Source organism: Paroedura picta, chromosome 7 (genome assembly GCF_049243985.1).
Source record: "Paroedura picta isolate Pp20150507F chromosome 7, Ppicta_v3.0, whole genome shotgun sequence".
Classification (NCBI taxonomy): domain Eukaryota; kingdom Metazoa; phylum Chordata; class Lepidosauria; order Squamata; family Gekkonidae; genus Paroedura; species Paroedura picta.
Window position 1 is genome coordinate 33966944 of NC_135375.1, and position 26074 is coordinate 33993017.

At 42.8% G+C, this 26074-nt stretch overlaps 2 protein-coding genes across 3 annotated transcripts in view; both read right to left on the reverse strand.

Annotated features, from left to right (window-relative positions):
• Positions 1-26074, reverse strand: part of LOC143842345 (uncharacterized) — a 131055-nt gene that overhangs the window by 64349 nt on the left and 40632 nt on the right. The gene's annotated exons all lie outside the window — the stretch shown is intronic.
• The window catches only part of ANKDD1B (ankyrin repeat and death domain containing 1B), a 35457-nt gene continuing 9656 nt past the window's right edge, over positions 274-26074 (reverse strand). The window contains exons 6-15 of one of the 2 annotated variants that reach the window (XM_077347389.1): positions 24866-24964; positions 23418-23516; positions 19137-19235; positions 17495-17593; positions 13543-13641; positions 11988-12086; positions 9054-9149; positions 3470-3668; positions 1387-1518; positions 274-1036 (exon numbers count right to left, since the gene is read on the reverse strand). In XM_077347389.1, the coding sequence (XP_077203504.1) occupies positions 978-1036; positions 1387-1518; positions 3470-3668; positions 9054-9149; positions 11988-12086; positions 13543-13641; positions 17495-17593; positions 19137-19235; positions 23418-23516; positions 24866-24964 (1080 nt within the window). In that variant the 3' untranslated portion in view covers positions 274-977. The remainder of the gene's footprint in view (positions 1037-1386; positions 1519-3469; positions 3669-9053; positions 9150-11987; positions 12087-13542; positions 13642-17494; positions 17594-19136; positions 19236-23417; positions 23517-24865; positions 24965-26074) is intronic. The other variant, XM_077347390.1, reaches the window with a different exon arrangement.

Consider the following 26074-nt stretch of genomic DNA (forward strand, 5'->3'; position numbering starts at 1 on the left):
CTTAACAAAACTCAACAGTCTACTGGGATCATTGAAAGAATATGTAGGATTACAGCCTAAGTTTAAATGCTGTCTCATAGCTACTGCGCTAATATTCAGAGAATCTGCCTAAGGGGCAGCTGTATACATACCGAGGTCCAGGACCATGTTTTCGGGTGGGGCATATCTGCAGGGAGGGCCAGAAAAACCCACATGTCTGCATTCTTTTGGATTGGGGCTTGTCAGTTGAGTTGGTAATACTTCCACAAAATTATGCTTCATTCTGTCGCTTCATTCTGGATCAATATTTTATTTATACTGGTAATGGTTTTTAGGATCTGGTGTTTCATATAAGCTCAATTTGTTTCAGAGGGGGGATTTCCCCATACAAAAATATCCAGGAACAAACTTTGCTTATGCCAGAAATTATACTGGAAGAACACAATTTGTGTTTCTTAGAGTACTTAATATTAAGGCAAATCTAAAATGACTTGATGCTGTATTTGTTATCCACAACTTGTAGGTTAAACTTCCATCATATTTATTCCACATCTAACACAAAGAATATAACTTAATTTCACCTGTTCAACATGAGGTAGTTACTCATCAGAGAAACCTAACAAGGGAAGAGAGAACAATCTGCATTTATCTGGCCTGAAACTATTGGACCCAAGTGGAAAATACAAAGTGTATTTGTAGCATAAGTATGTATAAAATTAACGTTAAGTATATTGGAAGAAAAGTGTTTGAACCATAACATTTCTCTTATAGCAGTTCAGGTACAGGAGTAGTACTGTACCTTCTTGCAACAAAGAAGATGTTGCCTTTGCAAGTTAATCTACAGCAGGGTTGGCCAAACTGTGGCTCTTCAGATGTTCATGGACTACAATTACCGTGGCAGGGGCTCATGGTAACTGTAATCCACAGATATCTCAAGAGCTATAGCTTGGCTGTTGCTGTTCTAGAGCATGGCTTCAAGCTGTCCTTGGTGGGTGAGCTCACAAGATTGCACATTTCTTGGATTCTTCGCCAGGGTTATTCTCTGCTCGGATTTTCTCTGGAAGAGGAAATATTCTCATTAGAAATCTGGTATAATTGATGTCTGAAATTAATGACAAATGTGAACTAACACAATCTGAGCATACAGTATCCAGCAGCTGGACTACCTTATGCTGCAAAACTCACATTACAGTGAAATCAGAGATAACAAAATAATTTTTTAACTTGAACACCTCTCCTCCCAAGAAAATACCCTCAAAGTTAGGCTGCTTAGCTGTTATTAAATTTCAAAAGGGCATTTTTCTGCTCTTCTACCTTCTAGACCCTTCTAACCTTCTAGATTCCTTCTAACCATATGAAACCATATTCTACCCACAAAACTTGTATTTACTTGTAACTGTTGCTCACCAGCTAGTTGTTGGAATCCACCTCTCCTCAGATCTTCATATAGATGTTTAACAGGATTTTGACCAGCCATGAGGACACCATGTAACCAGATCAGAAACATTCTGTGTCCGTGTTCCTTGTAGCTCTTTTTCCCTAGATATTGGATATTACTAAATATTAGTTGCCTGAAGGGGAAAAAAACAGCTCAAAATATACAAAAGTATAAAAAACTAACAGCAAGGAGGGATACAAGTCACACATATGTAAATACTGCCACTTCTTGCTGTTTTTATGTTTTTTTTTATATTTCTGTATATTTAGTTCCATAAATAAAATCTAAATTAAATATGTCTTCATTTTACATTAACAAAGTGAAATCTCAGCAGACCAATATTGAAATCCTATGCAGTTATTCTAGTGTGGTCCTGATGTAATCAGTGTGCTTCCACTGGAGTAACTCTAAATAGGGTTGCACTGTTAGACTTAATTCTGAGTAAACAAAATTACAATAGCTGAAATAAAGGTCTCTTCAAATGCTTCCCTGAAAGAACATATAGCTAATTTTAGGGGAATCTTGCATTTTCATTCAGTGCATACTTGACATCATGCTGGGTGGATTTCGTCTCTTTGGGTTAGGAGGCAGGGTCAAACTTCCAGTTACTGTCTCCTCTGTAAGGAGCAACTCCTTGTGTGGGAAAGCATTTTTTGCTTCTTTCATTATTTTATTAGTGCCCCCCCCACTCCACCCAAGCCTCTCTGTGTTGATCAGGCCACCTCAACTGAAGCCATGGTAGTAGAGTGGGGAGCACTGCAACTTCAGCAGCATCTGATGCCAATGATCGATAGAGGATATCTGTAAAGCTGCAACCTGAGCATCAAGATCATTCGATATTACAAAATCAATATAGCTTTTTCAGATCTGGCACAGATGCTCTAATGGCTTTGGACAGCATCCAACTCATCCTCAAGGAGATCCAATCAATCCAGCATGTCTTCCTCTCCTGAGTGAGACTGGCATGTGAGATTTAACCTGGATGCAAAGGAGCTGGAGATAGGAAAAGTCTGTCCCTGTCTCCTAACCCAAGTGCTGATATCAATCAAGGATGCTCCCCTCTTTCCCTCTGGACAAAAGGAACACTTGTGGTAAATCCAGTGCCCAGCTCGAGTCATTCCTAGGTCCCTTGCTCTGAGGGAAGTGAGCATCACAGCTAGGTATCCATGTCTCCTTGGTTGCCATGTTGGTCACAATAGGAATGCAAGATTCGAGTCTAGTATGACTGGACTTTTGAAGTACCAAGATGCTGAAACCTCTCCCTCCTACTGCTAGTCTTGCCAAATCTGCAATTTTATAAACAGCAGCTTATAGGACAGACTTCCTTAACCAAGGTTTTATGAAACTGTGGGGTTTCTTGATGGCCCTGGAAAGGCTTCCTGAGTGGGTGGGAGTTAATTACTTTATATATATATATTTTTAAATTAAAAATTTATTGGGTGATATGACCATATAGGGTCATGCTGCCCCCCTCTCAAAATGGCCAATGATGGGCTTGGAGGCGTCGGGAAGGGGAGGGGCCCCAGGACAGTATGTATACAACTAGGCTTCCCAGCCATATTCTGCATGATTGCGTCACTTCTGGGGTTTCTCAAAGCCTGAAGGACGTTTCAGGAGTTTCTCAACCATCAAAAAGTTGAGAAAGGCTGTTCTAGGTAACTGAATGCCTGGGGTGCTGATTACCTTGTTGTTTTTAGGCTTGCTGCTTTTAAGGATAACTTTAGATCTTTTACTTATTGGAGCTGCTTTTAACAACTTCATTTGCCTGGTTTTGCTAAGTGCTTAGAACTGAATTTATTACTGTTTATACTAGCTTATGAATTTTGATACAGCATATGGTAGGTTTTTTGGAGGAGGGGGTTAACCTGAATTTTTGTTGTTTTTCAAACAAGCAAACAGGCAGGAATGTGGTTTGGTGAACCATTTAGACAGCAGATAACAACTACTTTAATTTCCCTGTAAGCAAAAATATATTACTTCAAGCTTCAACTGAAATGTCCCATATCCCTGTTTTCTAACAGCCTGCAAACATTTCCAGTCCAATATATTAACCTGTCCACTGTTCTTCAATAGCTTTCATTTGGTCATCTGTAAATTGCCAGAACTGCGCAACTTTTTTCCATTCCTGCATTTTTAACAGGTTATAAGACAGATTCCAGAGGGAAGAGCGTATCTGTTTGGTCTCTATTCTGTGATCTTGTTTAAAAGACAGGATCTCATCAGGCAGATTACCACTGCTTTGGAGATATTCCTAGGAAGTAAAGAGTCCTTAGATAAGCTGTACAGGTTTAACTGTGATTTTTCAAATGACAGGTCTTTAGAGATGATAAACAACCCCCCCCCCCCTTGGATATGAATGCTTGACCAGGACTGCCACAAGCATCATCCCAGTGGTATGATAACACCTCTCCATGCTACACCCAAAAAAGAAAGGAGCATATCCAGAAACAAAAAAGTAAAACTAGACCAATACAAATGAGTGTCTTTGGACGATAGTTCCTGTTGAGAACACCCATGTACCTAAACCCCTGGTAGTTAAATATCTCTATAGCTCCTCAGTCTATTTTTGGGGGTAGGAATGAATGATGGAGGCAGACTAAACAAATTCAGGGTTAGATCCAGATTAAATTTTCTACTCACACATAGCACTCTTGTCACTGAAACAGAATGTTCCTGCCCATCTGTCCTTGCTGCTGCTTCCCCATGTCTCCCCAAAACATTGCTCCTAAGGGACGAGGAATCCTCAGGAACTGCTTGGAACTGGGGGAAATTGTCCCACTCCTTTTTGTTGGGGGGAAATTTAGTCTGGATTGGACCTCATGGTTCCTCTCAAATGACTGCTGGGATTCAATAGTTTTCCAAATGCCAGTGGAAAGCACTGGACCAAAAGCAACTGGTTGCTAGGTGATCTTTAAGGACTGTCTCCAACTGTCAGGCCAAAATGCTTTTTTCCCATTAGTATAAACAAAAATTTCCAAGGGGCATCCCACATTCAACACAATCGGTGTTACAGAACTTAAAAATAATAACAGAGACAGCTGCAAAATGTTTCATCCAGTTCATGTTATCTCCTTTAGTGGCTACAACAAAATGTATATTTTGTCATTGTGTCAGCTTTTTTCTTTGCAAAGTATTACTTGTAATTTTTAAATCTTCCGAACAATGCCCTTTTAGAAGTTTCTGAATAAAATTGGAATAAATAAGACCATTATTCCTATGTAACATCCAGTTCATATCCTCTAGCTGCAATCCTAAGCAGTTTCCTGTGTATAAGGCTCTCCAAGTAAGACAAAACTTACTTCTGATGTGACCTGTTTAGGATTTCTCCTCCTTATGTCTACAATTCAATGCATTCCAATAGTATTTAGCAATGTAGTACACACGTTCTCAAAACTTGAAAATGCAGAAGATCATGGCACAATTTTATCACCTCATTCATATTCTCTTATGCACTGTATCATAATCCATGCCATATTCTCATTCATTCAACAAAACTAATTTCTCAACAAAACTAATTTTGTTGTCATATTCATCATATTAAAATTCCAGTTCACTTTAAAATAAGGCATAGTGGCTTGTATGCTATAGGATTTGTGAGTAAAGTGGAGTGGGGCTTTCTTGCCTCCCCTTCCCCATGCAGCCTGTTGTGGCCTCAAAAATTTTCCAGGAGTTAGTGTGCTTTCATGAATAAAATATAGGTCAAAGTGGGGGAAGTGTCAGCAGTGGGAGCAGGAAATCAATGGAAATCCCCTCCCCATCAATATCCAGAAACAGAATGCTGCATATAAATCACTACATGTGAAGCTCTTTAAGCAATAAAAGTTCCCGCATAAAATGTATATGGGTAAGAACAGCAATTGCCTCAGTTGAATCCAAGCAAATACAGAAATTGAAACATCCACAAACACAAGTCTCACTGGACACTGGTTTCAAATTCTTCACAAAAGGCTACCATTCAGGCATTAGGTACCAGAAAGTTCACAAGCAAGACTTCTGTTAACCCCACACAACTTTAACAAGTAATCAGCTGAAGTATTTCAAAATGCAACAAGCATCAAGTCCTTTCTTACCTACTGACATTCTGAAGGAACAGGTGAGAACCAGAATATGTTGCAGCTATTACAGGGTATGCTCAGGTTTTTCAGTCAGTGGCACATCCTGACACAGTGGTGCTCCAGTGCTACAATGCTCTGATTAAGAAGTCACAAAGCTAGGAGAGCAAGCTAGGAGGGAAGGCTCTTGGGAGCTCAGGAGCAAATTTAGGTTTCCCTCTGCACAATGCATGAGATGAAGACACGTGTTGTTAGTGATAAAGGTAAGGGAAAGTGAACACGATCTGTGACAGAGAAACCTGTTAGCAGGCTTATCTTGTTTGCTGCCGTGACCTTGGTCATTTTCCAGGTCTCATTTTCAGTCAGTTGTCAAGACCAGTACCAAAGAGCATGCTGTAACATGGTCATAACTGGCTGAAATTTCTGACAATAGATGTTTAAAAACTCATCAAGTCTATTAAAGTTTCCAGAGAAGTAATATTTTAATGACCTCATCCTTATCTGTGCAAAGCTCTTTTGTTACTCCTCTGCAAAACTCTGATCATTTGTCTGGGGCACAATCCCAAACCACCATGCTAACTGGATGTCACTGTAGATCTCATTGTCAGATTCATTGCTCCACTTCCCTGTTCAACAGCTGCAAGCGTTAAAATGTTCACTTCCCTCTTCTGCCTATTTCGGTTATAAACATCTGCAGATACATATCCAGCAGGTGACAATAACAAGCTCCAAAGCTGTTTTTCCATTCTCTCCAATACAGAATGTAATTTAGTTGTTAAATTGGAAGAGAACTGTGACAACTACCCTCAGATGCTTATACATTCTCTTTTATTCAGTGAAATGAGAAGATACAAGATTCCCGTCCTATATATAGATAAAACTTAAGCAGCAACATGTAAGCAAATACAACAGACAAGCTATAGCTTTAAAAATTGTACTTCTGTTGCAAAATCCAAGTACTCTCCCACCTCTATAGAGTACTTGGATTTTGCAACAGAAGTACAATTTTTAAAACTATAGCTTGTCTGTTGTATTTGCTTACATGTTGCTGCTTAAGTTTTATCTTCACAACAGCCCTATGTGGAAAATTAAATATATAGGAATTGTCCAGGCTATTCCAAATCAAGGATGGTTCTTTTTATTTCTCCTTTTTATTATTCATAACATTGTAAATCATTAAAAAAATGGTTGTGATTTATTTCTGTTACGGTTTTGGATGATTTACAAAGTTTTGAATCATAAAAAGAAGAAATAAAAAGATCCATTATTGATTTGGAATAGCCTGGACAATTCCTATTATTTTGTTTGGATTGGAGTTACCAAAAGGAATTGATGGTTTGCTTGGAGACTATGTGGAAAATTAGTCTGAGAAACAGTGCCTTGGTAAAAAACCACCTAGTAAGTTGCAAGTCTAATTGTGTCTCCAGCAACCAAATTAAATGTGATTGCAAATATAACACACTTGCAAACACACTGGTTCTCTGTTTAAGACAGCATGTAGATCTTATACTGGTTCTTAGGAGTCTGCATCCCAGTGTGATTTAGTTGATGTATTGCTAGTACATGTAGCATTCTTCTGCTCCTACTTTTCCCAAGCATTGTTCTCATGCTTGTAGAGAAAACTCAACTGAAGGACAAACTACATGTGCAGCTCCAAAATGGGGCAAATATCTCCCCGTAAGCAAACATTTTAGCTCAACAAAACAGCATGGGGGAGACCAGCCCTCTTCCTTCCCCCACACTGCAGCCCCAGCCAAAAAATAAGTCTCTGCAAACCTGTAAAACACCATTCCCTGCCACTGCTGTGAGATCTGGCCCTGAGCCCATTCATGTACAATGAACAGAAGGTCGCATGATGTCATAGGTGCTGTTGCTTCCAGAATCAGTGTGACCTCTCAACTTACTGCAGACTTTGCTATGTTTTGGTCTCTCCTCACATCTCTAACCTATCAGAGCCATCCACCAAAGCATCTGTGGGATGATACATGTCACCATCAGGACTCAGGGGCAAATGACCCTACTCAGCTACAGAAAAAATGTCCTCTCCCTATAAGAGGCTTGCTTACCAGACAGATAGAGCTCAGTGGAAGACTTATGAGGCAGAGGTGATGGCAGCAAAAAAAGTAATTTCACAGCCATCATCATGTTAACTAGTTCACGGCCATCCCAACTGTTTAAAATATCTTGGGAACTGCTGACTCCTAAATCTGAGCCTTTATTGTCTCAGGAACAGGAAATCACTTGTGATGCTTTGCAAAGTTTTCTTTGCTAATATAATTTGTGAAATACATTCTGAGTTTGATGCTGGCTGTAACATAGCTCAGACAGAAGATATGTCTAATGCATCATCTGGTCCATTTATGCACCATTTCAACCCAGCTCTCATGATGGATGTTGACAGGATCTTGGATCTATGAAAGCCACCACTTGAGCTCTGGATCCTTGCCTATCCTAGCTGTTGAAAGCATGTAAGGACCTTTGGAAAACCCAAACCAGATGCTCTGCATTGTGATTTGTTGCATGGGTTCCCAATATTATACTCTAATAGTGGTGGAAATGCCCAGCAAAAGAAGGCTGCATCCCCAGGCTGCTGACCTCTCTGGAAGAGACAACAGTGTGTGAGGGACACCAGTTATGCCCCTACTATCCAGAAGTTCCCATCTAAACCCAATTTCCAGGCTATGCGTGGCAACCCTTGTCCACATCCTCTTCAACATTTTATAGCAATTCATGCAAAGGCCCACCTCAGACACTGGATTAGGCTTAAAGTTCTGGTAACTACCTTCAAGGTCTTTCGCTGTTTGGGCCCTGAGTCCATGAGGAACTGCCTCTCTGCGCTCTATAAACACCAACAAGCTGGTAATCTCTAGTCCCATGGAAGCTTGTCTGGCATCCATCAGAACAAGGGCTTTCTGTGTCCTGGCCCCCTCTTGGTGGAATGAGCTCCCAGAAGAAATCAGGGCCTTGCCAGAGTTAAAAACAGTTCTGCAGGGCCTGCAACCTGGAGCTCTTCCACCAAGCCTTTGATTGAAACCAGTGAACCAAATCCACCAAACTAGAGCCCCTAGAGCAGGGGTAGTCAACCTGTGGTCCTCCAGATGTTCATGGACTACAATTCCCATGAGCCCCTGCCAGCATTTGCTCAACAAATTTGCTGTCAGGGGCTCGTGGGAATTGTAGTCCATGAACATCTGGAGGACCACAGGTTGACTACCCCTGCCCTAGAGGCCCCGTCCTCCACAAACTGCACCCTGCAAATGAAGAGCCGATCCACGGGAAAGTGTTAGCCATTAAAAATGTTTAATGTTCTACTGTTCAATGTTATGCCATTAGTAATATAATATGTTCAGAATTATGTTTTTCCTTTTATTAGATCACAAATGATGTTTTCTTGTAGTGTATCACAACTTCAAATGTAAACCACCTTGAGTCGCAAGGGAGGGTGGTAAATAAATATAATAAAAAGAAAAATAAATAAATAATAATAGAAACGTAGGGCCTAGTATGAAACCAGCTCTTGCAGTAGGTGTTTTATATTCTGAAGAAATCACTATGTGGGTTGATACATCCATGTAATTTCTTACCTGTTTCCACTTGACATACCGCTCAGCTTTTATAATCATATCCACAATCAAGGCGTGATTGCTCCTAGAAGCCACAGCGAGGGCCGTTTTTCCTTGCTGCAAATGCAAACAGTGGATAACTGAAAGCTTGTAAGAAACCTTACGCCACCGATGAAACGAAGACAAGGGCACAAAGCACAGTACACAAAGCACAGCATATCCAACTGTGGACTACACAATCTGATGTGTTCCTGAAAATTTTAAAAAGATGGAGCTCATGGGTAGCAATGCACATCTTTTGCTGAATTTAAGGATTGCTCCATATGGCTGTAATTTGAACCACTTCCTCACATCTGTCTGCCCCTGTTTCATGGGAAAGCATGAATAGCTCCAACTGGGAACTTTTGTACACTACTAAAGTTGAGGAGGAATTAACTTTTATTAATTATTATTATTATTACTTCGATTTATAGCCTGCCACTCCCCTAAGGCTCGTGGCGGGTAACAACATATAAAACCCCTAATACATAAAAACATCCTACAAAAACAAATGCACCGTCCCACCCAACCAACCCAACAGCAGTGGCATTCCCAGGGAAAAGACCAGGGAGCACTGCATATAGCCCTGAGAGGGGAAGGGGAGGGCCAATCTTACAAGGAGGCGCCGGCCTCAGCCATAGGCCTGGTGGAAGAGCAGGCCCCGTTTTGCAGGCCCAGTCTCCTTTGCACAACTGGAAATGATGCCCACTCGTGCAAGGGCCATTTCAGATCCAGTCCAATAAGTTGTGCTTCCTTTGCAAACCAGGACAGCAAACCATGACCAAACCATGGGATCTGCAAATCAGGACCAAAGCAAATCAGCAGTCCTGATTTGAAGGATAAGCACAAGCTGAAGTTTGCTCATTTGGTTGCAATGAAACACTATGACTTCCACTGGAATGGAAACTATTCATTGGTTCTAACCACATGAGGCCACAGTGAAGAGGGGGCATGCAACCACGGGGTGTGTTTGCAGAGCACATGGGCCACTATCTGCTACACCTACAGCTGTTAATGGTTAGCTACTGCTTAAGCAATACAAATATGCAATAAAAATAGTCTCTAAACCTGTGACACACTTTTTGCCATCTTGTTGCTATGGCCTCACACTGCTGCCATTCTCTTATTTCTCAATTGCTCTTCGGTGAGGTAACAAGAAAGAAAAAGAGCGGTTTTTGGTTCCCTGCTTTTTAGAAGAGGAATTGGTTTTTATACCCCGCTCAGCACTACCCAAGAGGGTCTCCAAGTAGCTTACAATCGCCTTCCTTTCCTCTCCCCACAACAGACACCCTGTGAGGTAGGTGGGGCTGAGAGAGCTCTGAGAGAACTATGACTGTCCCAAGGTTGTCACCCAATTGGCTGCATGCAGAGGACTGGCCTCTAATCTCCGGATCAGAGGCCTCAGCTCTTCACTACTATACCAAGAAAGCTCACTTGAACACCTCTATTCTCCTTGGTGACTGCCTTTTAAACTAATATTACTGATCCTTTCTGATTGTACTGCATGTATTGTTTGAAGGGCCCTTGTCTTGCTCTTCTATAATAAATGATTACAATTTGTCCCTCTTAAGAGCTCTGATAACACATTGATAAGTAAGCGAGAGACTAGGGAACAGCTGTTGCTTCCATAGGGCTGCAGCCCAGTTGGTTCCCCTCCTGCCGGCCACTTGCGTGTAATCCAAGTACATTACTGCGATTCACAGTTCAAGGCGGCGCATATTTCTATGACTTTAGTGGGTTATCTGTGTAATCCTTTTTTATGCTAAGGGATTTACACCGAGAGCAGCTGCCCCCAATATGAACTTTGCATGCTGCTTCCCCCACCCTCAGCACCAGAAAGAGAGGGGTTGTAAACGGTTTGAGTGGCATGAGGGGAAAACTCATTCCCTTCTACTGGTGCAAGGAGGTAGCCCTGATGCTAAAAAAAACAAGGTCTGCTGTGCAGACAAAGATAGAAGGCGGTGACCCCCTGCTTAGCCTCATTCCCAAGAATAGTTTTGTGCTTCACATGCAACAGTCCCACAGAATCATGCCTGAGTTAGATACTAGGAGTTGGATCTGGACAGAATGTTCTGCTAACATGTATTAATTTCCACCAATTCTCCCTCCCCGCTGAAGACTCCCAATTTGCCTCTTTGATCTGTGTCTCCAAGAAGCAGCATTTTAGGAAGGCCATTGGTCTACAGAAGGGGTAGTCAAACTGCGGCCCTCCAGATGTCCATGGCCAGCAAATGCTGGCAGGGGCTCATGGGAATTGTAGTCCATGGACATCTGGAGGGCTGCAGTTTGACTACCCCTGGTCTACAGCATGCCAGAAGAGAGAGAGAGAGAGAGAGAGTGAGAGTGCAGGAACATTCTGTTCCATTGACTCAAGTGTACTTCCCCCAAAGAATTACTTAATTCCGCTTTGATAGCGTGGCCTGTAACCTCTATGAGGGTGATTCAATCAGCATCAGTCATCTGTGATCCAAGGGGCATTAGTCTGACACCCGTTGCTCTGCAGTGGTTTAGGAACCGAAGGTTTAGGAAAGGGGTTGCTTTGCTCACTGGAAGTGTCAGTTTCTGGTTTGGGCTTGCATGTACTGGAAAAAAGGAAATGCTGACGTGTGCCCACAAAGGCTCCAAAGTGGCTGCTAGAGGGCACCAAATGAGCTGAAATGGGAAAGCCCTTTCTCAAAGAATAATTGCATTATATTACGCTTGACCTTACAAAAAGGAAGATCAAATTGTACCGTGCGCTTGACCTTAAAGAGAGCTGTTCACTAAATTAATTCCAGACATTTGCAGATTTCAAGAATGTAGCCTAAATCATGAGTTATATCTTAATGATGAATACATGGAAAGAACAATTTGTTCTCGATACAAATTGCACATAAAACATTTCTATCTTCGTAGAAACATTAAAAAACTGCCTACTTGATCCACAATGTTGAGATCACACTCTGCCTTCAAAAGTATTTCTGTTACTTCCACATTTCCAAGGTCTGCAGCCACATGCAAAGGTGTTTGATGTCTCTTATATAGAGAAATAAAGCAAAAGAAATATTTAAATGGTGGAAGAAGTCAATATTTAAATAAAATAAGAAACCACATAGATAGAACAATGGTTGAACGTATCAGGTTCAATCCAAATTAGCCCTTGGTATTGGTTAGGTGAAAATCATAGTGTATTGTTAGGTCAAAATCACAGACCTTTCCCACATTGCTCTTTTCCCTACAATATTTGCGTGCTAATCACTAAAGATAGCAAGTGGCTAGCCTAGGATTGTTTCAGAAGTGGAATGCAACTTTTCTAGATAAGCAGATCTGGGTAATATAGATGAATTTAAATAAATTCTTCACAGTTTAAGGGCCTTGTCTGAAGGGTTGAGTGAGCGGTTCTCCATGGTCAAAACTGTTTATTTCCCAGAACTATTACATTGATCAATGTCCCAAACATGTGCCAGGATGATCAAGTAGTAGAGGACAAGACAAATTCTTTGCCTAGTTGCAGAACTGTTTCCCTGTGCCTGCCCACTACCCAAAAGCCATTTGTTACTTTGAGATTTATGGATATGCAGGATACAAATAAGTCTCTGGCTCTCCAGTCAGATGAACAAATATAGGGCTGATTTGTAAATATACAGTCTGTGCCCCAGGGCAGACTTGGAAATGCCAAATACAACAAGGTCAGAAATTGTAAAGGAAATGGATCAGAACAAATCATAGCTACTGCAGAGACTGAGGCTGAATCTACACAGAGATTTTTCTTGGCTTCCAAACTGCAAATTTTGGCAGTGGTCCCCAACCTTCTTCGGGCCCAGAACGGGGGGGGGGGGGGCGAGGCACGCCCCGCACCTCCCCCCCCGCAGTACAGCACTCACTGTGCCGGGGTCCGGGAGCAATCAGCCGCTTTGGCAGCCAATGGCACCCGGGCCCTGGAGCTCAGGGGGAGGGAGGTGCGCCCACTGGCATGCTGGCTCCTGCGTCTCCCTCCCCCCCCTACCACGGCCCGGTGCTGAGGGCTCCACGGCCTGGGGTTTGGAGAAGGCAGTGTTAGAGCATGCAGACAACATCTTCCTCCACTTGTCCCTTTCCCACCCTTTCCTTCACTGTATTTCCTTTTAAATCTGGTTTAGTACAGTCTTTCCAGAAAAATACAGTCCCAACATGTTAACAAGACACCTGGATGTGAAAGTGCCCGTTTTCAAAGGTTCTGTCAATACCATCCAATACCATCAATACCATCCCCCCACCATCAGCCCCTCACAGAACTCCCATGAGGACATTCCATTGCCAGTGTAAGTGCCTCTGCATTTGAAGCAGCAATGGCTAATAAATCGAGAATCTTTGCTGGGTGGGTGTAGCCCACATGTCACACAATCGAATGTCCCTCTCTGTTTTGTACCTTGACCATGCAAAGCATGTCAGCATAGAAAGAAAAACAAACTTTCATCACAAAATTGTAAGATTCTAAAGCACATTTTCTCACCTGATTGAGAGCATTTACGTCATGGTTCGAGTCCATTAAATTGTTTACCACGGCCAGGTTATTTTTTATGATGGCTAAATGGAGAGCAGATGATTTTTGCTGTAGATAGAGGAAAAGGCCGTTAAAATAGCACAATAAAACTATTGTTCTAAGCTTGCAAGATATTTTGCTTGACCATACTTTCTTAGTTCAGGGCGGGGAGTACTTTGCTAAATGCGTGAGGAAGCTAAATTCTTGCTGCCAAGAAACTGAATTTGCTAACTGTGCAGGCAGCCAAAAAGTAGCAAACCACTTATACATAACAAATAGTAAAAGATGATAAATGTAACCACATGGGTTATCTGCCCCAGGTTCAATGCTTTTGGAAAGTTTTTTTTCCCCTACTTCTCCAGAACATTATGTACCTCCTGGGTTCCCCTAGATTTTTAAAATCTTTATGAAACTTGCTTTGCTCTAAAGTTTGGGGGAAGATTGTAGTGAAGCCTGGATGGCTGCAGTGTGGATGAGAGAATTTGGATATTCCCGCCTACACAGCAGTCATTTTCCCTGACCACAGCCATTTCTTGTTTGGGGGCCGAAGATCCTGAGTAAATTGTGGTTGCTTGATCTTAATGCTCCTTGGGGGGGGGGGGGGAGGCAGTCCTGTAGATCCAGGGGTCCCAAACAGTTTAGGGCTTTGAAAGTGATAATCAGAACCTTGAATCTGATCCAGAGTCCAATCAGGAGCCAGTGCAGCTGGGAAAGCACAGGTGTAATCTGTGCTCTCCAATGTGTCCTCATAACGACCCTGCCTGGACAGGCTCCTGGCCATCCTGGACTTCTTCATGCCACTGGGAGCAACAACCCCTCCCCAGCTGCAGATAGCCCCAGATCCCAGGCACTTATCAGGGGTCTGGTGAGGCCCACTCTACTCCACTCCAAAGCAAGAACCAATATTTCTCATTGCCTTGTGATCAGACAGGAGTTAAATCCACATGAATAGTAAGCAAATAGAACCTAACGTGGTGTTATGCCCTACAAAAGATATGTCTACAGTTCATTTGTAAGTCATTCCTTAGAAAATAATGCTGTAACTGCTTTAGGACCCCTTTCCCCCCCCCTGTTGTTTTTACTTTTAGGTGTCCATCTTCCTCACACACTCTGACAGCTCAGCCCAGCCATCTGAAGAAAAGACCAGTTCTTACTATTACCACTACCCCTTTCACTAAATTATTTCAAATGTCTGCATGCTTCCAAAATCAATCAAAAACATATTTTCATTTCAGTGATAGCCACAACATGACAATTTTAGAAGCACTATTAAATTTTTCTTTCAGGAATGAAACCCAGATGAACCTTATCTACCATTAACAGCTGGTGAAAAATTAAATAAGCAGAATTGTACTTCAGCGAGTTTGGAAACATGAGGGAAATCCTTTAACAACAAACCAAATATTCTATTCAGATGATACCAGTAAGTAATCTGTTTTTTACCTCTATAAAGCTGGCATATCAGACATAACAAAGTTTGAGTCCCGTGGCACATTTAAAACCAACAAAGTTTTACTCAAAGTACAAGTTTCTGTGTGTATGCACACTTACCCAGATGCAATGAAATGGGAATTTCAGGCCATATATACAGGCAGAAGTGAGCAGTAAATCAGCATATAGCACAATGAAGACATTTAACAGACTCAAGGACCAAGCAGGAATAACAAAGTTAGTTTATAAAGTTATCACTCGTTTGGGTTAAATTGGGATGGGTGGGACAGCAAATATGTCAAAATAGGAGATTAATGGGCAGATGTACCTCTACTTGTGGATGCTGAGCATAATTAACTGAAACTCAGCCATCACTTTATGTATAATCACAGCTCCAAATCTGGCAGAACATTAATATGTTTGTCATTAAAATCTTTCTCTCATTTGGAAACAATAAACGTTTTAATTTTAAACATACACACATGGCTGTAACAATACCCAGGAGAATATAATGAAATTTAGCACACTACATAATTTATGAATCTTTTACCTGTTAATTAAGTATTCTCATACTTATATGTTAAAAAATCTAGTCAGAATAAGACACTCGAGTCTGATTTCAGCATGCTAATCAAGGACATTTTTAATACTATCCTCTTCAATTTAGTGGAGTTTAAAAGTACTGAGTCTTGGATGAACAAGAAAGGGATATCGTGGAACTTTAAACATTTATATTGTGGTATAAATTTATTGTGGTATAAATTTGCATGAACAGCTATATGAAGTGAGTGCTCTGTTATATATAAACACACACACACGCAATATTAAACTTATAAAAGGCAATGAAATGCAAAAGGTATAATCTGTGACATTTCTGTGCTCGGATACATATAAGGAAAGAACAGTGACCATTCCCAGTAGCAGTCACAAGCCTGCTTGTTTTTTAAGGTATAAAAAGGTAAAGGTAAAGGTATCCCCTGTGCAAGCTCCAAGTCATGTCTGACCCTTGGGGTGACGCCCTCTAGCGTTTTCATGGCAGACTCAATACGGGGTGGTTTGCCAGTGTGTTCCCCAGTCATTACCGTTTACCCCCCAGCAGCAAGCTGGGTACTCATTTTACCGACCTCGGAAGGATGGAAGGCTGAGTCAACCTTGAGCCAGCTGCTGGGATCGAACTTCCAACCTCATGGGCAAAGTTTTCAGGCGGCTGCCTTACCACTCTGCGCCACAAGAGGCTCTTTTTTTTTTTAAGGTATAATTGGACTCAAATCTTTCTCTTTTTTACATTTCACTAAGGCTGTCTTTGCAAAGAGCATTTGTGACAGGCGCCCATAAGGCAAATATTATCTAAATGAATCCTAACAAGTGTATTTCCAGCATACAAGCAGGCTCCCATTTTCTCCTCCACAGAACATTTACAAGCTAGTGCTATCCTCATTACTTTTATTTATTTATTTTAGCAAAAATTGTGATTCTTCCTGTCATTTTCTCAAAAATGTTGTTGGTGGGGAGGGGCACCCGCACTAGTTGGTGGTGATGCTGGTTCTGCAGCATCTCCTGGGAATAGATGGGCATGAATCCAGGTCAGATAACATGGCCACCTACAGAATGCTGAGCTGAAGGGAGACTGAGTCCTAAATTACATAAAGTATTGTGAATGCAGCGAAGCAGACCCACAGAGAGGGAACGGTGATTCAAACAGCAGGGACATTTAATGCTTTTGGGTAGCATGCAGGATCCGCCCTGATACTGGATCATTTAAATAGTCCAATTTGTTTAAGCCTAAGAACTCGCAAAAGAGCCTCTTGTGGCGCAGAGTGGTAAGGCAGCAGACATGCAGTCTGAAAGCTCTGCCCACGAGGCTGGGAGTTCAATCCCAGCAGCCGGCTCAAGGTTGACTCAGCCTTCCATCCTTCCGAGGTCGGTAAAATGAGTACCCAGCTTGCTGGGGGGTAAAACGGTAATGACTGGGGAAGGCACTGGCAAACCACCCCGTATTGAGTCTGCCAAGAAAACGCTAGAGGGCGTCACCCCAAGGCTCAGACATGACTCGGTGCTTGCACAGGGGATACCTTTACCTTTACCTTTACATTTAAGAACTCGCAAGGAGCCAATCACAGGCTTTGGTAGAAACCTGGAACTATCTTTAAGTGTGGGTGGTGGGCTACATTTTCCAGTTCAGTTGGTGTGATCCAATAAAGAGCTGATGTTTCACTCCACGAGTGACTCTGCAACTTATTGAACCCACTATTCAATGTAAAACTATACCCATTTTAAAAAGAATCCCATGAAGAAAGTGCTCAGCAATGTAGTGTATAACAGGGGTAGTCAACCTGTGGTCCTCCAGATGTCCATGGACTACAATTCCCATGAGCCCCTGCCATCTGGCAGGGGCTCATGGGAATTGTAGTCCATGGACATCTGGAGGACCACAGGTTGACTACCCCTGGTGTATAACATGAAAAAAAAAATTAACAGCAACCCAACTTACCATAGGTTTAGGACCAAGATGTATATTTTTACTGACAAGAAACGCAACCATGGATGTATGCCCGTTGTCAGTTGCAAGATGCAGAGCACTGATATTATCCTGAAAGAAATGCAGTGGAGAAAGGGAAAGATCAAAGTAAAGAATGCTCTTTTAAAGCATCTTTAAATAGATGAAATGACACAATGTACTGTACAACTACACCCTTCTAAATTCAATGGGCTTAGAAGGCTGTTACTCTTCTTAGGACTACACTACCAACAAGCCCATTAAATGGATGCCAATGCAGAGAAAAAGTAGATGTATTTTCAATAGTTGTCATGCTCTAGGCTCCAGGCCACTCATAAACCACTTAATACTCCTCTTAAATGGCTACTTCTGAGCTTTTAATGAAGGGGGTATTTCACAGAAGGGGCCTCATTATGTTAAAATATCTCTTAATGAAGCCCGTATCATATCTTAAAACTCATGACTAATAGAGCCTAATTGAGTCCACAGGACTTCTACAAGACCTCTTGATGCATTTTGGCTTGCAGTTCTCTATTAGACTGTAATAATCTAAGTAGGAAAATAAAGTTTTGATTTTTGTTTTTAATCTTGGGTTGGATTTATAGCGGCATGAGTGGAGTGGAGCTTGAAGTGTACAACCTTCCTACCACCCCCTCCACTGAGACTCTTCTAGGGAAAAGGGGACACTCACAAACCACATGAGGGGCAAATGGAAAGAGAGAAAAACATTTCCACTGCCAGTGTCAGGATTCTGCAGGGGGTTGGATTAAATGACCCTGGAGGTCCCTTCCAACTCTATGATTCTAGATTCCACTAACATAAGTGTTATTAGGTGACTGGAAGAGCACCTTTGGATCCATCCTTATACTCATTTGTTCTAAATACACACACATGTTTCATTGTGGATTCTATACAGTCCCACACCAGGAATGTGCATGCACAGACCAGCGGACTGCTTAATGAACAATGGTTACAGATAAAAGGAACTCTGTTTTTTGCACTTCAGCCCAGAAGTTCCAGTCACCACCTGTTTCTTAAGTGGTTGCTTCCCTGTCAGTTGCTCCATGCCACCAAGCCTGGGTCAAGAATGCTTTAGCTAAACAGACATCATTAGCAAGTAATTGGACATTCCAATTTACACGCTTTCTAAAAACCTTACAAGGAAAAATAATATTCCCTTCTACTTCTGCCAAAAGCAAGTCAGGCATGGGTTTTCTTGAGCTTCTGCATGACTGGAAACTAAATGATCAGGGCTCTTTTAATACCATGAGAAGAAATGACTAAGGAAGGAATGCGGCAGAAGCAAATGGATGCGCGAGGATGAATAGATTGGTAAAAGCAAATAGGAAGCAGGTTGGTTTTTCATAGAAAATGTACCCAGGGAAATTTAACATATAATGAATATTAAAATCATCCAAATATTTCTTATATGCATTATATACTTTAATTCATTTTGCTATCTGAAGCAATAATTCAAAAATATCCAGCAACATCTGGCATTTTAATACCAAAATACATTTTTATAGACGTAATGAACTAACAGGTACAGAAATGCAGGAGGCAAAGTCTGAAAACAAATTTATCTTTAAAAGAATTGCTCAGGGCAGATTACCCAGGCTCAGTACAATGCACATACTTTGTTCGATGTATTGATATCACTTCCTGCTTCCAGCAAGAGTTCTGCACACTTTTCATGGCCCCCCTCGACAGCCAGGAAAAATGGTGTTTCTTCATTCTGAAAGAAAACCGGACATTAAAAAGAACACAGTTCTGTGACGTTTAAACGGATTTGCCTCTAGGCTTGCAGTTAACCTCTCATCTGAGGCAAGTAAGCATTTGCCTTCCAGGTGAACATGCTCTGTTTCTGCAAATCTGAAGAGAGTACTACTTTTTACTCTTGATGTGACAGAAACATGGGGGATTACATAGCTAGAAATCAAAAGTGAGGGCATACAACTGTTGTGGACTCAGGGTCTAACTAGATGTTGCATTTGATCCATCTCCATTCTTCATTCATGGCCCACTTTTCTCTCCAAAAGGGACCCACGGTGGCTTTCAACATTCCTGCTTCCTCTATTTGTTCCTCATAACAACCGTGTGTGGGAAATGAGGGTAAGAGTGCACAACTGGCCTAAAGTCATCCAGTGAACTTCTGTGGCAGAGTGGGGATTCAAACCTAAATTGCCTGGGTCCTTATCCAGTATTAATTTCCATGCCATGCTGACTGGCCACATAAACAGCAACAGGCACAAATAACTCTGATTCAAGACAGACCTGTTGCCACTGCTGCAGTAAAACCACCTATTTGTTTTGTCCTCTTTCATCTGATACCAAATCTGTTCTTCCCTTATTCCTCATTGTGCTAAAAGGCAGACTTATTTATTTAGATTTTAGATTTTTGCCCCACCCATCCCACCAAAATGGGCTAAAAATATATTTAAAACACAAACACAATAAAAACATTAGCACTCAATTCCCACCCAACCTACCCAGCATGGCAATCTGCTAAAAGAGGTGAAATTTCTGAGATGGTTAGAAAGCGGTCAGGGAGCCAGGAGGGGACAAAAGCGTACCAGGGCAAGGCCCCACCTCCATGAAACGTCCAACGGAAGAGGATGGTTCTGTGGAATGATTATGAGACAACCAGTCTTCATGCTGTCAATCCTGCCCTGCCTCCTCCTCTTCCCTTTTCTCCTCTCTGAGCCTAAGGAAACTTCGTGCCATGAAGAATGAGCCTGGTGAATGCAACAGTGGAGGTAGCCTTGTTGAACCATCTCCATGGCTAATCAATGGTGTTCAGCTTCAATGGCAGCAATAGGTCTAATCAGATGGACATGACATATGCAATAAAAATGTACTATTTAGTTAGGCCCTTCCTCTACAAAACTTATTCACACATTTGGCTGATGCTGTATTTCTTGCAGGGCTCTCTTCCCTTTGCTGGTTGCTCAGAAATTCAATGGGCGAAGCTTTTCCTGCCAACAACTGGGGAAACTCTTTTGTTGAACATTTCTTCGTCATGTAGCTGTGAAAGGCTTAGAAGTCATGCCAGAAAAATATGATAGGGCCTGTCTTACATTTATCTAAAGAGAACAATTCGGAGCAAATTAGGATGTTGTCTCTTTTTAGAGCTTGCAGAAGCAGAAGTGCACAACCCAGCATATGTGGGAAATTTTAGGAAGTGAAAGAGAAACCTACAGAAACCTGGCAAGTAGAAATGCTGCACATTTATCCCACTGCACTATAGGAGAGGCAAATGACATTACCAGGCAGTAGGTGGACTGCATAAGTTATGAGCAGCCAGACGTTTTTCTGCTTTCTTCACTCTCCCATCCTTTGTTTTCCAGCTTAACTCAAGTCATTTATTTAGAAGGGCAGAACAACTGTTTTCTATGGAATTACCCACTAACCACTGCAAAAGAAGTGAAGTTTGCAGAAAGGATTTTGCTGATTCTCCCTTCCTACTGCACATTTGGGGCGGGGAAGACTATCAATGGAGAACAATGCCATAGAGATCACCCATTTCTTCCAGGGGAACTGATCTCTGTAGTCTGGGATCAGTTGTAATTTCTGGGAGATCACAAAACCCCACTGGGATATTGGCAACCCTACTGTCAAGTGCTTTTAGAAAATGGGTGAGAGCCATACAGAATTTTTTGCTTCAGTATTGGATATTGCAAGTATCATCCTTCAAGCCCTGAAAGGGTTAAGATGAAATCTCTGTAAGCTAATAGCAAGTTGGCAAAGAACCAATTAGGTGTAGATTCTTCCCGCCAAAAAGGGGAAGATTTTATTCTTAACTAGGGGCAAAGCCCGTAGTACCCAGGAATACAACAGGAGCTAGCACACATATCTGCCCTGGGCTTTCCTGGGTGCTGACCCCCCCCCCCGCCCCATTGGAAGTGATTAAAGAGTAAGAGACTCTAATCTCAAGAGCCCAGTTTGATCTCCCACTCTTCCTCCATGTGCAGCCAGCTGGGTTGCCAACTTCTAGGTGGGAGCTTGGAGATCTTCAGGAATAACAACTGATCTCCAGGAGAAAACAGCTAGGAGGGAAGGAGAGCAGAGGCCAAGCTGGGTCCCACGGGGCTGGTGGCCAGCCTTTACTCCTTCTCCCACCCACCCCCTGGAGGCCTCACCACCAAACTTCAAGAAACATTCCTAACCCAGGGGTCACCAACCTCCAGTGCGTCCTTGAGACCTCCTGGAATTGGAGTTCATCTGCAGACTATAGAGATCAGCTTCCAGGGGGAAATGGCTGTTTTCGAGGGAGAATTTTGCTATGACAGCTCATCTCCAGACAACAGATATCAGTCCCCCGGGGAAAGGGGGCTGCTTGGGAGGGGGGAGTCTGCAGCCTGGTGCCCCACAGAGGTCCAGGGATGCCAGCCTCCAGGGGGGGCCTAGGCATCCCCCAGAAAGGCAGCTCTTCATCAGACTGCAGATATCAGTTCTCCTGGAGAAATGGGCTAGTTGACAGCAACTCACTGGGGCTGGCTCTGCTTTCCCCCCCTCCAATTCCATGCCAGAGTTACTCACTGGGGCTGGTTCTGCTTCCCCCTTCCCCAGCTTCTACAGCAGGACAGCTCACTTGGGCTTGGCTATGCTTCTCCCCCCCCCCCCCCCACCAACTACTACTGGCTCTGCTTCTACCCCCTCCACCCACACACACACACACACAACTTCTACACCAGAGCAACTCACTGGGGCTTGCTCTGCTTCCCCCCTCCCCAACTTCTACACCAGAGAAAATCACTGGGGCTGGCTCCACTTCTCCCCCCCCCCCCATCTCTACATCAGAACAAGAAGAGTTGGTTCTTATATTCCGCTTTTCCCTCCCCAAAGGAGTCTCAAAGCAGCTTACATTAGTCTTCTCTTTCCTCTCTTCACAACAGACACCGTGTCAGGTAGGTGAGGCTGAGAGAGTCCTGATATTACTGCTTGGTCGGAACAACTTTATCAGTGCTGTGGCGAAGCCAAGGTCAACCAGCTGGTTGCATGTGGGGGAGCGCAGAATTAAACCTGGCTCACCAGATTAGAAGTCCACACTCCTAACCACTATACCAATCTGGCTCTCTGAGCAAATCACTGGGGCTGGCTCTGCTTCACCTACCCTTCCATGCCACAGCTACTCACTGGAGCCGCTCCACTTCCACCTATCAAGTTCTAAGGGAGGCAGGAAGATGGGGATGGAGAGCTGACTCCTTATCAGCCCTTCCTGGCCAAGGGCTCCCTCTCAATATGGGCTAAGCTACAAGGGAGGGCTATTCCTGGCCATGGGCCAGTCAGGTAGTGATTGATCTGTTGTTTTGGAAAATATATGGTTTACTGATGAGGTGACTTTATGAGTGGTTAATTCACAATATTCTTCAAGTACACAAGGGGTTTAACTTTGGGGCGGGTAACTTCCATTCCTTTCTTTTCTAGCATCAGAGGGAGCAAAGAAACAATACAGAGTAGATCAGAACAAGAAAGATGAGTTAATCAGACTGTTGTTTACTTTCCATGAAATCCTTTCCCTAATTCTAAACTAAGTTTTTCCTTTAAGTTAAACACATGTATCTATGCTGCAATATTCCACTGTGTTTCTACTCTACTAAATATCCAACATTCAACAACAGCTCCCAGCACAGTACAATGATCTTGTGTTCATTGTGTGCAAAAAAGTATTTTAAACAATATATTCATTTTAAAGAGAGTTTCTGCCTGAAATGCTGAACTGTTACTATCAGTTCTATACAGCCTCACTCCCCAACATTTTGTAGTTCGCTCTGCCTCTATGACAGGTGGATAGCTTAGCACCTGCTAAGGCAGCCATTTTTTGGTTGCATCCACCATTGTGTCAGAATTCCAAAAGTGTCTACAGGTTTGAAAAAACTGGAGACCCCTGACATATAGGCTTTTCTTTTCTTCTTACCAGATTGGGCTCATTTACTTCTTCCCACTGCTGAAGCAGAATTTCCACCGCCTCACTGTGGCCATTTTTAGCAGCTAGATGTAATGCAGTGTTTCCTTGCTTTAAAATAAGACATGGAGAAATATATTGTGTATTCAAAATAGCACTAAAAACAAACATCTTTGAGGGAAATTGGAATATATTTATATGCACTAGGCTGTGAATATACTGTGTATTCTCAGGTTTGACACCGAATCTGCAATCTGGCAAGGAACAACACATAGACTAAGAATTAATATGGAATGCTGAGATGGCAGATTTGTGAATGGGCTTATTTGTGTTATGTAAGTTTATTTTAAACATTGCATTGTAGGTTTAGCCACTGTTATTGTTATTCATAATCATAATAATGGCTACTGGTGTGATTAAATTTTTTTGTTTTTAATTGCTTTTGCTATGTTCCAGTAATGTATGGATTTTAAAGTGTTTTCCTGTCCTATACTAATTCCCTGTCTTGTACATTGTTTAATAAAACAATATAATATAGATGTTTTGAATAAATAGCATTTAATTGATGATGTTGGCAATAAGAATCAACTTCTGTTCATCTTTTCAAAAACAAATGGATTTATTTATTTATACTAGATTCAAAGCCCATTCTTAAGAACGGGCTTTGAAGGGCCCCCCCCTTAAGGGAGTGGATAGCCCCCCTTCGCGGTGGCGCCGCCGTGGGAGGCTTCCTGTGGGTCTGTGAGCTCTGCCCCGAAAGGGAGTGAGGTCAGGCCGCGTGGCAGCGCCTCCATAGGAGGCTCCCTTACGGCATGGGAGCTCTGTAACCGGGGCGACAGAGCTCCCAGGCCAAAAGGCAGTGGGCAGGCCACCCCGCAGTCCCTGCCTCCCCTCCCTGGCAACGTCCCGGGTTCCCCAGGAGCCTCCAAGCAGGCCCACCGCTTCACGCCTTCCGATTGGGCCTTCACCTGACTGATCAGAACTGTTGTCCATCTGGGTGAGGGGCCCTGCCCACTCACTTACCCCTTAGCGAAATATGAAGGTGGAAAGATACCACCCTCTCTTGCAGGGCAGTTTACACTGGAACTATCATGAAGGCTGTACAATATAACAGACATCTTATTTTGAATATGTAACACTCTTAACACTCTTTTAGTTGTTTTTATACCCCGCTTTTCAAAACCGAGCCTTAAATGGGTAGCCATATTGGTCTGAAGCAGCACAACAAAACAAAATCAGAGTCCAGTGGCACCTTTAAAACCAACAAAGATTAAAGGTGCCATTGGACTCTGATTTTGTTTTGTTAGCTGTAGGTTGGTTATATTTGAGTTCAGTAACACGTTAGAGTCCAACAAGATTTTCATATATAATGTTCTGAGGGTCAAAACTCTTTTCATTAGTCGTAGGTATAACTTGGCATACAGTATACAAATCAATGGAATTTGTTGTCATTAACTAACCTTGTCCTTTTCTGAAGTGAACAAGTTAAGGAAAATCAACTCATTTATCATTTCCACGTGGCCCATTCCAGCTGCCAGAAGAAATGGCTTTCTACCATTCTAAGAAACAGTAACAACAGAGATTGTTAGTCCCCAGGGAGGGGGGAGGACTCCTGCAGACTGTTCTGCTAAGAATTCCAATACACATGCACATTCCAAGGCTTATCTGCATGTCTATAAACAGCCACACATTTATTTATTTATTTATTTGAAAAACATAGGTGGCTCCCAAACTTCATTGTATGTAGTACAAGCCTAAGTAAAATTACACCATCTAGGACTACGGACCTCAATGAGCTCAAAAGTGCAGGAGTTTCTTGTACTCCATCCATGGTTCCCTATTCAATATCTTCCCTAGCAGATGATACAGAGTATAAGTATTCAATATTGTTAAAAGAACTTATGTAGGTCTAGGGTTGCCACTCTCTAGGTGAAGCCTCAGAGATCCCCTGGAATAGGAACCAAACTCCAGACAATAAATATCATTTCCCTGGAGAAAACAGCTGCTATAGAGTGTGGAATCTATAGAATTATATCCCACTGGGATCCTTTCAAACCCCACCCTCCCAAGGATGTGTCCCCAAATCTCAAGGAATTTCCCATCCTGGAGTTGACAACCATCCTGGAGTTGGCAACCTTATGCTATAAACCAGTGGTCCCCAACCTGCGGGCCGCAGCCCGGTGCCGGGCCGCAAAGGCCATGGCGCCGGGCCGCGGCTCCCTCTCCCCGCCCCCCCTGCAGTAAAAAACTTCCCAGGCCGCAAGCTTGCGGCCCGGGAAGCTTCTTACTGCGGGAGGGTGGGGAGAGGGAATCAGGGCCAGGCCGCGCATCGGACTGCGCATTGGGCTGCGATTCGGCCACGCATGGTGCATTTGCACGGCCCGATGCGCGGGCATGACCCGCGGGCGCGGCCCGATGCCCTGCCGGTCCCCAGCCTCAGAAAGGTTGGGGACCACTGCTATAAACAATGTATTCAGGAATGGTGAAGGAGATCACATACTGAAAACGTCAATAGCAGGGATGTTGAGGGTAAGAGTCAGGTGGCAGTATGGGTATGAATCCAAAAAAAGTTAGGATATATATTTCAGGGAAGGATGTGGGAAATAAGCCGTTCATAATGTGGGACTCCGCGGTGGAGGAGGAAACAGCCTAATAAAAAGGGGAGCTAG